This window comes from Coenobita brevimanus, chromosome 1 (assembly GCF_032717465.1).
Source record: "Coenobita brevimanus isolate Jiangsu-jjx chromosome 1, ASM3271746v2, whole genome shotgun sequence".
In the NCBI taxonomy this organism is placed as follows: Eukaryota; Metazoa; Arthropoda; class Malacostraca; order Decapoda; family Coenobitidae; genus Coenobita; species Coenobita brevimanus.
Genome location: NC_136954.1, coordinates 12,365,171 through 12,382,054, shown reverse-complemented (window position 1 = coordinate 12,382,054; position 16,884 = coordinate 12,365,171). Strand labels below are relative to the sequence as shown.

Sequence of the window (16,884 nt, the reverse complement as noted above, 5' to 3'; positions counted from 1 at the left end):
GGATTGGGAAGGGGGTAGTGTACCTTTTTTTAGGGGAGTGGGGAGCTCATTGTTATAGGGAAGTTATAACTGATTTAGCAGTTCTATAAGTGCTAAGTGTCAAAGACAGAGATAGTAAAATAAGTCGCTGTAGGAGGCAGAAGGTGGAAGGTGGGATGGAGAGAAAGAAGGGGAGGAGAGGGAAAAATGAGTGATCGTAAAAATGAATGGCCGGAGGAGAGTCATGTGGAGAGAGAGAGAGAGAGAGAGAGAGAGAGAGAGAGAGAGAGGGACGATTAAAAAAAACAAGACCTTAACCTTATCATACAATAACTTTTTAAAAAAGTATTTTCGTTTCCTCCAAATTATTATTATTTTTTTATCTCAGGAATTCTCTCATACACACCAGGTTAATTAAAGCTATCTCTAATCCCCAAGTTCAAGAAGTCGATCAGCGTGAAGAAAATCGTCTGGAGATAGCAAGAGCGAAATCGAATGTCGTGATCTTACCGAATGGGTCGGCCTCTTCACTGTGTTAACTTTTTTTTTTTTTTTTTTCACTCCTTTTGCTTTTTCATCTCAAGACGAATTTTTTATACTCTTGCTAACACTGGACGGCTTTACACAACTTAGGAGAGACTTTTAGAACCGTGAGTGTTTAGTTATGGCCTCCTTGAACTGCTTCACTACGAGGCGTCTTCCCTTTATCAAATTAAATCATCTCGTACTAGCAAAAAAATAAATAAATAAATAAAATAAAGATTGGCACACGAGTGAAGAGGTTAATCAGAATACCTTCAAGCGAGTGTATTAAGATTTATTGTATTTATTTATCTGTTTATTTATTTGTCTCCATGTGTCTGTGTCTGCTTATCTATTTATCTGTTTATCTATCTATTTCACCTATATATCTGTCTGTCTAGTTTTTTTATACTTCTGTTACTAAAGAGGTTATGAAAGGCTGTAGCTGATTTCTCCAGTTGAAAGAGACTTCTAAGCAGCAAGAATACGCCCAAAGGGAACATAGAAAGATGAAAAAGGCGTCATCGTAGGGAAAGGGTTAAGAAAATAAAAGAAAGGATAACGGTGAGGAAAAAAGGAGGAGGAGGAGAGATTAACGGGGGAAATGATGGAGAGAAGGTGGGAGGAGAGAGGAGAGATGATAAAAGGCAAGGGACGAGCGAAGACAAGAATATGAGAGGTAGAAGGAGACAAGAAAGAAGGATGTTGAGAGAGAAGGAGTGAGATAAAGAGAGTGTGGGAGGGAGGAAGGACTAGAGAAAGTGATGAAGGAAGGAACAGGGAGAGAGCGAGAGAGAGAGAGAGAGGGGGGGGGGAATGTTGGGTAACCTGGCGTGATAGGGAGTGGGCTGGCATTTTCCTTCCACACCATTAATATACACGGCTTTACCCCCAGCTGGTCCCCAAGCCACAGTATTGAGCAGTGGCGCTGTATTGACTCCTTAGGCGTCGTTATTCACACCCACGACACACCAAGGACACCGCTGATCCCCTTGCAAGCCGCCCTCCCTCATAGCCCATCCCCCCGTAACAATCTCCTGAGCCCGCCTATACACTTTTTTTTGGTTCTATGATATTATTTTTTTTTAGCTGACAGAGATCTGTGACCCCTCTCAGGTCAGTTGATGATTAGGTGCAGTTGAATTGGAGAATAAATTTGACTAGTTATCATGGAGGCTCATTCCTGCTTCATAACTAAGAGTCGCCAGTTTCACGCTACCACCATCTACTTTGTAAGATGCGAGAGTGGCTCAGTTTTGTCAGATGAAAGCAAACTGGCTATTATCCAGTTGTAAACTTCCACATATTTTAAGAAGCCTGGTAGCCAGAACCACAAATCATCCATTCACTCTTTCCAAAGCTCACCCACACGCTTACCCATCGATAGAGACCACCTCGTATTCATTTGTAAAGCTCATTCACTCAAACACGTTCACATTCACCTGTCCCCCCTTTAATCCAGTAATGTGTTCTCTTTTTATAATTTCCTACCTTTAGGCAATTTCATTAAGCTTTCAAAAGGATGTTTAGTAGAGAAGGGGTTTATGAAGGCTATAATTTAACTATACCAGTTTGATAAGCTCTTCGTAGCAAAACGAACTGGTTACAGGAATAAAGCAAAAAAAATATAGTGCGGATTGAAGGTGTTAAACTCTGCCAACAGACTTCAAAATACACTCATGTACAGTACATCCAGAAATCACTCACCCACCCACCTGTCTATTTCCAAAAGCCACCTACTTATTCATCTTTAGAGCTCTTTAACTATTTCATCTCTACCTACGTTTGAGGACCCTACCAACCAACATCAGAGCTCTCCTGTCCACTAATTACTACTGCCTCCGTATGAAATCCATGCCAGTCAGCCTCAGAGCTCTCCTTTCCACTAATTCACATCCAAAGCTCACCCAGGCCTGTATTATCCTCTGCCTGGGAGCACCTCATCTTTACTACTATATTTCTGTATTTGGCACAGTAACACCTTCAGTCCATCCACCCACAAACTCTTCATTACTCTATCCACTCCTTCCCCATCTGTTTCACTCATCCATCTACCCAGTTCCCATCCACACCACCCATCCACCGACCCTCTCTTCATCGATTCCATTCGTTCACCCATCCACACACCCACTCCCCATCCACCCAAGAGCTCCCCCATTCACAGTACTCATCCACCTACCCATTCCCCATTCACAGTACCCAGCCACTCCCCATCAACACCACTCATCCATCTACTCTACTGCTATCCACTGTTGGCATTCATTTTCTCTTCCCCTCTTCCAGTCTTCCTTCCTTCCCTTTTCCACTTTTCCTCCTCTCCCACGGCCCTCCCTCCCTCCTCCTACCTTTCCTTCTTCTCCTCCAGCCTTCTTTCCCTCTCCTTCAGCTTTTCTTCCACCTACCTCTCCGTTCCTGTCTTCCCTTTGTCTACGCGTACTACCTCCTTCTCCCATCTAGCCAGCTTCCGTCCATCCCTCACACCATCCATCCTTCCCTCTCTCCTCCCTTTCTCATCCTTCCTAGTCAGCCTCCTCCTTTCCTACTTCATTCCTTCTATCCTCCCACCTCGTACATCCTCCTTCCATTCCTGTCTGCTTCTCTCTCTCTCTCTCTCTCTCTCTCTCTCTCTCTCTTCTTCATCAGTTTCCCTCCTTTTCTTCCTCTCTGCCTGCCATCCTCCCTCTCTCCCTCATTGGTTTCCCTCCCCCCTCTCGTTGCAAGCCTCCCTCTCTCCCTGCAGCTCTGTTAGCCTCCCTCCTTCTCTCCATCCATTTCTCCCTCCAGCCCTGTTATCCTTCCTCATTCACACTCCAGCCTTCCTCCGTCTCTTCCTCCTTCCCTCCCTTTGAGCGTTCCACTCTCCCTCCTAACCTCCCTCCCCCCATCCACCCTGGCCTTCCTTCCAACTTCCCTAAATCCATCCATCCCACCCTCCTCTCCTTCCCTTCTCCCTGCCTTTCCCCCTCAGCCTCCCTGCTTTTCTCCGTCGCAGCCTCCCTCTCTCCCTCCATCTTAAGTGTTATTAATCACCCACGTTATCGGTTTTTATCCTTTTTTCCGGGAGGTTCGGTCGTTTATGCTCCATCGTGGTCGCTTAGGATGTGCTCTTGTCCTTCACACAGAAATAAGGTGAAGGTGAATCATTTGGTGTCCTATTTTACTTATTTTTCTTCGTTTCTATCGTGATATTGTTTGGTTTTTCTCAGTTTTATTGTAATTTGTATCGTGCTTTTGTTTTTTCTTCGGCTTTATCGTGGTATTGTTTGTTTTCTTCGTTTCCATCATGGTTTTGTTTCTCGTTTTTATCGCTTTTTCGTGGTTTTGTTTTTTCCTCGATTTTGTTGTGGTTTTGTTTGTTTTTCCTTCGTTTATATTGTGGTTTTGCTTGTATTTTTTTTTTTTTCGTTTTTCATGTGATTTTGTCTTTGTTTTTACTTGGGAGTTTCCCTTGGATCGCTTATGCTCTTGTCTTGGTCGCTTAGAATCTATTTTTGTCGTTCTTAAGGCTGGTTAAGGGATGCCTGCCCGTGGTGGCACCGATATAGCCGGCTGTGCTTCCTAAATATACAAACGATCCTTAACTCCTTCTTTGTCCTCTATAGGAAGGATGGTGAGCTGCCCAAATTCGGCCTGCAGTTCGCCTATTTAATATTCATAAGAGCCCGGGGTTACAACAACAAACAACAGCCACATCTGACCCTTATCTCTAGTCTGAATGTTTGGACGTTTTTGTTGTGTGTGTGTGTGTGTGTGTGTGTGTGTGTGTGTGTGTGTGTGTGTGTGTGTGTGTGTGTGTGTGTGTGTGTGTGTGTTTGTGTGTGCGTGTGTGTGTGTGTGTGTGTGTGTGTGTGTGTGTGTGTGTGTGTATGTGTGTGCGTGTGTGTGTGTGTGTGTGTGTGTGTGTGTGTGTGTTGGTCTTTTGTGTATTTTTTGGTCTAGAGTTTCGCGGTTCGTCCTGGCTACTCAGTCTATTGTTGTCATTCACTATAGGCTTTAATCTTTAGGCTGACATGAGTTTTTTTTTTTTTTTTTTTTTATGCCCCTTCCTCCATATTTTCTTGTGCGTGTTTTCCCGCATGCCTGGTTTTTATTATTTTTATATTATTTTACTGTCTTATATTACTTTTTTCGTTGTCGTTCACAGGATTAACATCAGACTGACATTGTTTTTGGTAATTTTTTACTGCCTCGTCAGCTGGTAGTTTTCTTTGATTTCGTGGTTCAGTGGTCTTAGTTTTTTTTTTTTTTTTTTCGATTTTTTCCCTACTTTTTCGTGTTGTTATTCAAGCATAATTCGATGAGCATTACGTTCAGTTTGACAGTTTTTGGTCCATTTTAAAATGCAGTTTTATTTAATTTTCCTAGTTTTATGTTTGATCGTACCTACGTCTTTAATATTATTCACAAGGGCTTTATTCCTAGGCTGACATGGGTTTTCCCTACTGTAGTTTGGTGTATTTCGTTGTTCTGGTTTCTTTGTATGATTTAGTTCGTGTTTGGTTTTATAAAAAATATTAAGCGGTATTGTCTTTGAGGATGACACGTTTTTTTTCTATTGTCTCTCTCTCTCTCTCTCTCTCTCTCTCTCTCTCTCTCTGCGTTCTTTTGATGGGGTCTTTGCTTTCTGTTTTGCAGCCGAATGTGGGTTTCTTACCAATTACGTAACGTTTTACGTTTTTCAGTATCATTTTCTCAATATATTTTATTTTAGACTTACTGCTTGTTTATTCTTCATTTTTGTTGACATTGTTATTTGTGTATATTTGTTTTCGTAATTTGTATTGAATTCTTCATACTTCATATTTCCATGTCTTATGATATTTTTCATTATATGTGCGTCAGTTTTTTATTCCATAATTTTTCATTGTTTTTAAAATTTGTTGTGTAAATTTTCTTTCGCTTTTTTTTTTTTCCTTTTTGTTATTTATAGTTTAATATTGCCTTTAACGATGTTTCCACATTTCCATAGAAGTGTTTTTTTTTTATGAATTATTTTCATGTTTTTATAAATTTCTGTCCCAGTGAGGACCGCCAAATCCAGTGTGTGTACCTTACTGTCACTCGCTGTCACTGTACCATTCTCTCTCTCTCTCTCTCAGCTTCCTCCTTGTCAGTCATTCCATCGTCCCACCCCTTGTCTGCCTGTACCTCCCCCCTCCCCCCTCGCCTGTCATTGTGAATATAGCAGCGTGTCGTCAGTGGTCGTGCTCAGAGTTATGTCGTGCTGAGGTGGTCGTTGCGTTAATCATTCCCTTCCATCCCTGGTGACATCTTTAGCCCCTTCCACACCGTATGCCGTATTTCCTTATTTAACTCATGACGACACCAAGCGCCATACTGTATTTAGATGGACCTCTCATAGCAAAGGATTTATAAGCATTTCCCATTATCTCTTCTTGTACGGTGATGTGTTTGGTTTCCTTACTACCAGCCGATGTTATTCAACATAGGACAGAAGTCTTGAGTGTGTGTGTTTAGATAGATAGATGGATGGATGGATAGATAGATGAATATGTAGAGATAGAGATTTGTGATAACAGTAAAATGTTATGGAGTCCTGTCTGCCTGGCAAATTAATTTACGTTTTAGAGAGAGAGAGAGAGAGAGAGAGAGAGACTGAATATAATAAAATGTTGAGTTTTCATTGTCCTCCAAATCAATTAACCCTCTTCTGATACATAGATAATAGATAGATAGATAGATAGACAGGTAGATGGATTGATAGATAGATTGGTAGATATAGTCAGAGATCTGCTCGGGACAACCATTTTTATTTCAGCCAATGCCAGACGTCTTTATTGAGCTAGGAGTGAGTCACAGGAGCCTGAGAGTTAAGATGCCAGCTGAATACAGACCCCCAGCATCATGTCTTGTCCCAGCACCAACATGAACCCGGGTCTTGTCAACGGGTCTGTGTCTCTCCGCCAACACAACCTTCTGTATAATTCTCCCATTCGCCAACTCGGCCACCCTCTTCACTTTATGCTATTATGGACTTAGGTCTGTATTCCGGGTGGCACAGGAGGCTTCGTAACCCCTCTTCCTTAGCGATTTATCTTTGTACGCCACATATATCGGTTTTATATCGGCATAGTTGACATCAGTAACGGTCAAGAGGATATTGGGATTTTTATTTTTCTATGTGCAGAGTAAGTCGCTAAGAAGTGTCACGTACTAACCAAAGCTGCTTGGGCCCGTATTCTCGTCGGCTCAGGAAGCTTCCTAACACCTTTTTATATGCAACTTATTTTGCTTGTTACACCTTACTGACCATGTCCGTGTTACATAAAAGCATTCTAATATCGCCGTACTCAACATGGATAACGTACAAAAGGGCTTTAACCAGCCATATCCAAAAATAAATCGCTAAGGAAGAGGTGCTAGGGAATACAACCCTGGGATATGCCAAGGTAACAAAAACCACGGTGTCCATCCCTTTCCCTGTCATTCCCTACTTTGTATTGTATATCCCAAACCACAGTTAGTTTACGTGCCACTTTCATTCCCATGGCCGTTTTTATTTATTCTTTTCTAAGTTATTTTATTCAATATAGGTGAGACTTTTAACTTGAGGATTTAGACAGCCTTAGTTAACCCTTTGACTCCTACGTCTCAGGCCAAAGTTGCATAAATTCGTGCAGAAGTACCTTTTAAAAATGGACCAATCGTCACGGGACTTAGTAGGTCAGCTGTACACAAGGGAAAAGAAGTTAATCGAAAATATTAAATTCATCGAAAATATTAAAATCTGTCACGAATATCATTTTCTCTAAGTAACAGAAAATAATTGGTTTCTCCAAACGTAATACAAACGATTTTATTCATCTCTTAGAAACATGACAGTCAAGAGTCTACGGCCGTATTTTAAGTGGTCACGGTCACTTCCTAGCACTTCCTTTTAAGCGACTTATGCTGCACACTACGCCTCGGTATTCTCCTGTATGTTACTGTTGACACAAACTATGTCCATATGTAAGGGATATAAAGAGCATACAGGCAAATGTTGAGTTGTGATATGTAAAATAAATGGCTGAGGAGGAGATGCAACAGAGTCTCCTCGGCCACCCACATTGCGACTAAGGTGTTATTCTCGTCCACATAGATGGCTCTCAAGCACCATTCTGTAACTGATATATTTTGCATAATACGCCCGGATAATAACTTGTCCGTAATTTACGCATCCTTGTTGGAAGGACACAAGTGAAGGTTTAGGAGTGGAAGAGGGTTGTTTGAGAGGACTAAAGATTAGGATAAGAGCGAGAAAGATCTAGGGAGGAATGGAGGGAGAGAAGGACTGGAGGAGGAGGAGGCAGAGTTACACAGAGTTAAAGGTACTTCATCCATACAGACCTTACGTACGTTGAGAGACAGACAGACAGTATTCTCCAACCAAGGATGGGCCTCGAGGAAGGAAGGGGTTCGTGAAGGATTTATACGATAGAATCCCCTAAGTTCGAAAAGTCTGTATTAAGCTGAATAAAATCTTCTGGAGAAGTAACAACAATAATCGTCCACCTGAGGAGGGACCCGGACAGATGGCTATGTGTGTGTGTGTGTGTGTGTGTGTGTGTGTGTGTGTGTGTGTGTGTGTGTGTGTTTTAATCTCCCTCTTTATCTATTACACGTCTTATACCATTACAGTCACATTAATATGCTATCCAGTTCTTAATTACTCATGTTCTTCGTTTGTAGTCTATACACGTAGTTAACCTTTAAAATTACCAGTTTCCTCTCTGCCGTTGTAATTTTCTACCTTAATGTCACATGGCTTTTGTTTCCTGGCGGTAGATAGTTCATTCATTCATTTATTCTCATATTTTCTTTCTCTTTCAGATAGGGACGTGGAGCGACACACGAGGGCTGGAAACAGTGGCGGTCAAGTACACGAGCCACATGACTGACCGGGTGATGGCTGACAGATCTTACATCGTTACGTCCATATTGGTGCGTGTATCCCCCCCCTCTCTCTCTCTCTCTCTCTCTCTCAATGAAAAATACGAGTAAGCATGTGGATCCCATTTTCCTTGGGATAATATAGCGGCTCCGTTTTCTGTCATCACAGGAAAAGCCATTCTTGATGCTAAGGAAGGACGGTAACTACACTGGCAATGATCGTTACGAGGGATACGCTAAAGACCTCGCTGACCTCTTGGCATCCTTCCTCGGAATTAACTGTGAGTATACGAATCTGGGAGCTTGTGCTGGAAAACGAAAGGGTGTTAGAGGGTAACGTAGTATTTCTGGGGTATCTTAGGTAAATTTCTGGGAATGATCGCTACAATGACTAAGCTGAAGACCTCTTGACCCGTTTCTTCAGAATTAATTGTATTTGATTTTGGCCATATTGAGATGATAGAGAACGATAGACTGACGATGAGAGTGTATGTGAGTGAGGTGGAGGGGGGGAGAGGGAGGAGGAGGCCGAGGAGGAGGTGGAGGGATGGAGTGGAGAGGTACGGTCTCCAGCAAAAATCGAGCGACCGGCTCTACGAGCTAGTTGGTATATGTGGCACCGCCGCACCCCTAGTTTCAACCCCTCCTCCTCCCCTCCCTCGTTCCCATTCATTCGTCTACCCTCCACCCTCCCCACATCCAAGGGCAAGAGAGTAAGGCCTACTTGCATTGTCTCAACCACTCTTACATGATCCATTTGTCTTGGGAAATAATGGTGTTGTTATGATAACGAATAAAAACACATTACAGAAGTGTTTTACTCCATAGTATAGTTATTTATACACCATGATCTGAACGCAGAGTGATACAGTAATATATTAGTATGATAGTGAGGTTTGTAATCATACAATTTATCATTCTGACAGTTGTATCCATTCAGTGTGTAACATTAAACAGTCGTAGTGATCGGTCGTGTACTCCTTCCCTTTCTCGACGTAATCACTGTTACTTTACAAACTCTGTTATAGGTCATTACCATTAGTTACTACTAATACCCCATGTGTGATAACAGCAAAGTGTTGCTGATAAGTGAAACACATGATCAATATTATCTTGGTTATTCTATCTATCCATCTATCTATAGACCGACGCCCTAATCCCGCAAAGGGTGGCCGCAGACAAAACGTCTCCAAGTCGCTCTGTCACCCACCATTTGCCTACCCTCCCCTCAACTCACTGCCCCCTCCCTCATATACCTCTCAACTCCATCCCTTCACCTCATCCTCGGTCTACCCCTCCCTCTCCTTCCCTCCACCTCACCTACATACACCCTCTTAGTCAGTCTTTCATTTTCCATTCTCTCCACATGTCCAATTCTTCACCGTATTTCTCCTAATCACAGCCACATCCACATCCACCCCACAACGTTCCTTCACTTCTTCATTCGTCAACCTGTCCCTCCATGTCACTCCACATGCTCCTCTCAATTAACTCATTTCCACTGCTCTCACTCTTGACTTGTTCCCCTCTTGCAAGGTCCACGCCTCGCTTCCATATGTCAGGGTAGGGATCACAATACTATCATCCAGTGACTTCTAAACTTTCATACTCACCTCCATATTTCTCATCACTGCTTTCAGTGAACCAACAACCTTCCTTCCTTGCTGTACCCTTTCACGCACTTCATCCCCCAAAGTTCCATCCTTACTCATCGCACTACCCAAGTACTTGAATGCACTCACATTCTCCATATCCTCACCATCCAACCTCACTGTCCATTCTATGACCTCATTTCTCACAAACACCATAACTTTACTCTTGTTTACATTAACTTTCAGATTCCTCTTCCTACACACTGTTCCAAATTCATTCACCAAACCTTGCAACTCCCTTTCATCTTCACTCAACAATACTGTATTATCAAACAGCAACACTGGAATCTTCCAAATCTCACCCTCATTCATTAGAGCCACCCCCACATCCACTGCCCTACCTTGCGCCTCCTTTACAACCCTATCCATGTATATATTAAACAGCCATGGAGACATCACACAACCCTGGTTCAGTCCCACATTGAGATCAAAGAACTCACACAGCTCACTATCCACTCCCACCGTAGCATTAGCTCCTTCGTACATACTCTTCACAGCACTCAACAATTTCCCCTCCACTCCATATATTCTTAATACCTTCCACATACCTTGCCTATCTATTCTGTCATAAGCTTTCTCCAAGTCCATGAAGGCAGCATACACTTTCTTTCCCTTCTCAAGTTACTTCTCCACTAAACGTCTTAGAACAAATATCTGATCTACACACCCTTTTCCCTTCCTAAATCCCCCTTGTTCTTCTCCAACTAGCTCCTCTGTCATATGCCTAACCCTATCAGTGAGTATTCTACCATATATTTTTCCAGTCACACTAAGAAGGCAAATACCCGTATGGTTACCACATACTTCTCACTCCCCTTTTCCTTTGTATAAAGGAACGGTTATACCTGATTCCCAGTCCTCTGGAACCCTTCCCACTTCCCAAGCCAATCTACACAATTTCCATATCCAGTCCACAATAATCTCACCCCCATACCTCAGCATTTCACCACACACTCCATCAATTCCTGGGGCCTTTCCCTTCTTGATCTTCTTCATCGCTTCCACTACTTCCGCCCTACTGATCTCTTCCTCCCTCCTCTCATCTCTTCTTCTCCCAGCCATTCCCCAACCACTTATACTCGCACTGCTCTCACTCTCAACATTCAACAAATCCTCAAAGTGCTCCTTCCATCTCCTCAGTTTCTCTCTCTTCTCCACCAACAATCTATTATTCCTATCTTTCACTCCCCTACTATGTCCCCTTTCACACTGCCTTACGTTCTTTACCTCCTTCCAAAACAATTTCTTACTGTCCCTCCATTTCACACTCAGATTCCTCCCAAATTCTTCATCCACTTTCTTCTTACTCTCCATCACCAGTCTCTTCACCTCCCTTTTCCTGCTCACATACACCTCTCTCTTCGCTCTCTCATCTTCTCCCCTACCTCTACTTGCTAGCCATTTCGTATATGCCTTCTTCTTTTGTTCCACAGCTTGTTTCACCTCATCATTCCACCATGCTGTCCCTTCCACACCCCTGCATCTCCTCCTCACTCCACAAACCACCTGACACGCTGCCCCTATCTCTTCCGTGAATATCTTACATACGTCTTCCATCCCTTCCATCTGCTCTAACTCATACTTTCCCAATCTTTCTTCCACTATGCTCTTATACTCTGCCATTTTCTCACTATCTTGCAACTTCTCCACTCTTCTCACAGGAGCTGTTTCCTCCTGTCTTCCCCTTCGTCTCTTCAACCATTTTCTTTGCAGCTTTACCTTGGCCATCACTAAGTGATGGTCCGAGACTCCATTCCCCCACCCTCTCCACACTCTTGCATTCAACACTTGTCTTCTCATTCGTTCATCCACACACACGTAGTCTGTCATTTCATTTTGTTCAACAAGTTCACCATCCATCCTTCTCATTACTCTCCATGTATACCTGTGGATTATCTTATGCCGACAGTAGGTGTTAGCTATTGCCAACCCCTTACCAGCACAGATGTCCACCAAAGTTCTACCATTCCCAACTACTTCAGCTGGTATACCTCACTGACCAACCACTCCATCTTCTTGTACATTCCCAACTTTGCTATTCATGTCTCCAATCAAAAACACTCTCCCGTTCCTCTCAAACTTGTCCATACACGCGTCTACACTCGCCCAAAACTCATCTTTCACTCTTGCCACTCGGTCCTCTGTCGGCGCATACGCATATACAATCGCCTACGCTTGTATACCTACTTTCATCCTCACCCATACAATCCTTGCACCCACTGTTCCATGCTCTCTTATATTCTCCTTCCACTTCTTGCTTATCATCAGACATACTCCCTCTCTTGCCCTCTCATTCTCATTAACTCCCGCACATATACCTAAACCATATTCTCACTCTCTCACCCTTTCACCTTTCCATTTAGTTTCAGCCAATCCATATATATCCACTTTTGCATCCTCAAGCACCTGAACAATCTCTCTCACTTCATCATTCACTCCTCTCACATACCATGTCCCCACCCTCAGAATGTCCTTTGTCCGTTCCTTAGTCGTCAACGTATGGTCCGTCCTGGTCCGAGGCGCTTTATTTGCTTGTTTAGTTAGTTCTTTTGATGGGGTGGGGCACTAACCCACAACCATTGATGTCTTAATACTTGATATCTGATAACGTTGGGCAACAGGGACTGGATGACAGCTTGTCTGGTGGTTAAGCCGAGGCCATGACGTGGTTGCTGGCATTACCACAGGTCAGTCAATATTTAGATGTCATTCATTGCTGCTGACAGTATTATAAGTATCAAGGTCAATTTCATACACAGGACAACCTGGTGACCCCGCCCACACGATACAATCAGGGCCGGATTACCAGGTACAGTATAGGCAAATTGGGCAACTGCCTACCAGGCCACGGCCTGTCACAGGCCATTCAGACATCCAGAGCGGAATAAATTTACGCTTTGGGCGTCCAAATAAGGGCCATCACCCATCGGGCCATCAAAAAATGCCTTTATAGATCTATATGTTGCAGGCCAACAACCTCCATTCCCTACCAGGCAACAGCATAGTTAATCCGGCGTTGCGTACAACCAACACCCTCCATCCCTTGCCTCAGCCACTTTATTGCCACTCACTCAAGCAAGAGACCCGCCACCACCTGATAACAATATCAGGAATATAACCTTGCCTTATATAGTTATAACTGCAATAGGGTGTAATTTGCGATTCACACGTTTATAACACGACGGATTTCGAAAAAGGTAACCAATAAATAAATTGGCCGAATGGATGATCTGCATAGTAACCAAACAAACTTGTCTCGATTGCAGCCTACCCTAATCAACATTATCGTGCCATACAAGAGATAATTCAGTTTATTCGTTTTCAGTAAGAACGTTTTCAAAAAAGGTTTGACGAGTTACAGTTCACACTAGTCAGTGTTACTTATAACAACGTAATAGACGTAGCGGTCAGGTTAACCTTATGATTATTTGCTCTTCAACTTGTCCAGTGTCTGTTAGTACTTCCTCTATCTCTGTGTGGCCATGGTTTTTCCCATGAACTATCGTCAGCTTAAACGTCAACTGCCTTAGAGAGGGAAGGATGTTAAAATGGACAAACTGTTTTGGTTACGCAAATATTTAATAAGGAAGACTAACTGACTACCGGTATATTTAAGAACACATTTTAAAACGATATGAAACAATGGGATCAGACATTGGATTTATATGATACTGGAATGTTGTGGGTAACTGGGGGAGTGATAAGGTAACCCTGTCAACACCGAGTAGGACCAACCACCACCTTTACTATCGTCCTGTTCCAGTTGCCCTACAATAACATGTGGTATAATGACAACAGTGAATGTTTTACTAGAGATCTGGTGTTTTAGCCTGGCTTACCCTGCAGAGTTAAAGGCTACGTTCAAACTAGTGTATTATAATCCGCTATTGAACTGCATATCTGACTGAATAACATTGAGAAAATAAGGTCTTACTGTGTACTGATCATTAAATGGTTATTTGCCATATCGTTACACTATAAATATCACTATTATATGGCGTAGTGGACAATATTGTAATGCACACTTCATGGTGATAATAAAGACGTGTTTATGAGCATTGGTGGAAAACACACACACACACACACACACACACACACACACACACACACACACACACACACACACACTATCCACCCCGGGGCAGAGCTGTCGACCCTGGGCCCATCTCCCTCTCCCCATGCCCCCACCACAACGTGTGACTGCCAGCTACCCCCTCCCCACACACACACCACCGACCACTACAAACATCTGCTTATAGCTACCGACTGTATGTTACACACTGACTGGATGCAACCGTCAAAATAATAAACTGTATGATTACAGATCTCTCTCTCATACGAATATATTACTATTTTGTATTACCATGCGTTCAGATAGTGGTGTAAAAATACCTATGCTATGGAGTAAAACACTATGTAATGTGTTTTAATTCGATATCATAACAAAACCATTATTTCCAAAGACAAAAGGATGATGGAAGAGTGGTTGAGACAAAGCGAGTAGGCCTTACTCTCTTGCCCTTTGATGTGGGGAGGGTGGAGGGTAGACGAATGAATGGGAACGAGGGAGGGGAGGGGGAGGGGTTGAAACTGGGGGTGCGGCGGTGCCACATATACCAACCTGCTCGTCAAGCCGGTCTCTTTATTTTTGCTGGAGACTGTACACGAGAGGGTGTGTGGGCTGGGAGCAGGGTAGTGAAATGGCGGGGGACAGGGTGACATGGAGGCGATTTTTTTGTGGCCACCTCTTAAGGGATTAAGCCGTCTTGCAATGGAGGGATAGGTACTTGATTTTTCGATGTATTTTTAGGGGTAAGAAATAAATTTGAGAGGTTCGTGTCTGTATCTGTTTATTTTATGAGGCATTTGTATAAGCAGATTTCAGTTGTACTTAAAATACAACATTTTACGGTGTTTGTCGTAGGTAAAGAAGTTATTATTCATTTTTATTTATTTATTTATTTTTCTGAGAGCACATGGGTATTTTCTGGCTTCCATCTGACGAAAGTAATCAAAAGTCTGTCTGATGTAAGAAGTTTCCATATTAGAGGTAAACAGTTTCGTAGGTTTACAACTTTATAAGGTACCTATGTAATTTCGGATTTGTTTTGTTGGAGTTAATATTTATGCATTTTTATACTCTTAGGGAATGTTTGAATGGTATGTCGGGGTTCGGAGGAGGAGAGGTCTTCTTGGCTACATGACGCGGTTCAGTCGCTAGAGCAGTTGCGACGTGAAACCGGTTCCACTTGACGGAATTTTCAGAACGTCCCTCTTATACACCCACCCTAGCTGCCCTCTGATACGGAACAGGCAGCTGTTTGGTCCTTAACAATTATACCCCCGGAGTGTTGAGGCGGTCACCGGGTGTGTAGGCTAGGGGGGCAAAACGAGGGGGGGGGGGGAGGAAAGCGAGGGGGTAACAAAACAGAATATAATATGTAACAAAAATACCCAGTTTTTTATTGGGTAAATGGAGATCTCAGAGGTAAAGAGATAACATGTGTGTTTTAATATTTTCGCTACCGTGGACGCACTTTATTATATTCGTAAAAAATCCCTACTGTTTTGTTCAGCTGAAGAAGTTTCTGCCTGTGCAAAGGTTAATCGCCTGTCTGTCTGTCTATAACCAGACGCCATAATACCGTAAAGGGTGGCTATTTGTCTTTGAGTTAGTTGTTTTAAGGGGAGGGGCACTAACCCTATGCCAACCCACTTAACACGTAGGGAACACGTATAGAATGGTTATATGGTTACCACCCTGTGTTGTAAATGCTTTCCTGGCATACAGGAAACCATTTGGCTTGTCACTCAGTGGGGAGCCACCTGAAATGGAAAGAAGAGTAATAAAAAGTGACAGGAAAGATGTGAGAAATAGGAAGAGAGCATGGCAGACAGAAAAAAAAATGATGCAGGTGGATGATGAAGTAGGCAGCACTACATTAAGTGAGTGGATGATGGTTGCCACAACCTACCACACAATGTTAATCCTGAGGTATCAGTTCTGACTGGCAAAATTTCTCTGAGCTGAATATAATCGTGTGGCAGTTTGTGCAGAATAAGTGAAAGTGTTTGTAGATTGTGAAAGTTATTTTAGGAGACATAAATTTCTTTGTCTTTGGTAGAAATTTCTGTTTTCTCGTGCTGTAGATGCAGGAGATATTTATGGTGCATTAGAGTTTCCCTTCAGCACAATGATTGTCTTCTTACTTTATTGTAACCTCAGACTGTTTTGTTTAATATAATGACAGGAATATCAGAGGGACAAGTGATTAAATCAGGGGAAAAAAAAAAGTCAGGGTCTGAAAAACATGTAAGGGGGATGGTGCTGCCTCAGAGAAGTTATGGGCTCTCTGAGTGTTCATGTTTAATAATGGCATCTATTTTTTCTCGCTGTGTAGGGTTTTGTCTCTGTCACATAGTTCTGTTCTTGCATACTAGGTGGTTACTTTCCTATTAATCTATTTACTAACGCGTCTTTTCCCCCAAGACACATTGCAACGTGTAAAGGTTATTGAATTTTCTCTTGATCACATGTTCGTCAGTGTTTCCATATCTGTTTCTTCTTAATGTACTTACCCACAGTTTTTTTCTTAGTTTCTCTTAGATATTAACAAATTTGAGGAACAGCTGTGATGTCCAGTTATTTCTCATACTAATACTTTCTTGTTCATGCTGGCTCATTTATCTGTTAACCTATTTTACTCACGGGATTTATTTTTTTTCCGCAGACACATTGCAACTCGTGAAGGACAACAAGTACGGTGGCCAGAATGATGGCCAGTACGGTGGCTGGGACAGCATGGTGGGGGAGCTGGTGAGACAGGTCAGTGTGGCC

At 42.7% G+C, this 16,884-nt stretch overlaps 2 protein-coding genes across 2 annotated transcripts in view; both read left to right on the top strand.

Moving 5' to 3' along the window:
* The window catches only part of LOC145414462 (glutamate receptor 1-like), a 654,998-nt gene that overhangs the window by 315,404 nt on the left and 322,710 nt on the right, over positions 1-16,884 (top strand). Inside the window, exons 9-10 of the mRNA XM_080284028.1 lie at positions 8,335-8,445; positions 8,564-8,675. Coding sequence (XP_080140154.1) covers positions 8,335-8,445; positions 8,564-8,675 — 223 coding nt within the window. The remainder of the gene's footprint in view (positions 1-8,334; positions 8,446-8,563; positions 8,676-16,884) is intronic.
* Positions 15,023-16,884, top strand: part of LOC145410136 (glutamate receptor 1-like) — a 62,174-nt gene continuing 60,312 nt past the window's right edge. Inside the window, exons 1-2 of the mRNA XM_080280370.1 lie at positions 15,023-15,026; positions 16,778-16,872. Coding sequence (XP_080136496.1) covers positions 15,023-15,026; positions 16,778-16,872 — 99 coding nt within the window. The remainder of the gene's footprint in view (positions 15,027-16,777; positions 16,873-16,884) is intronic.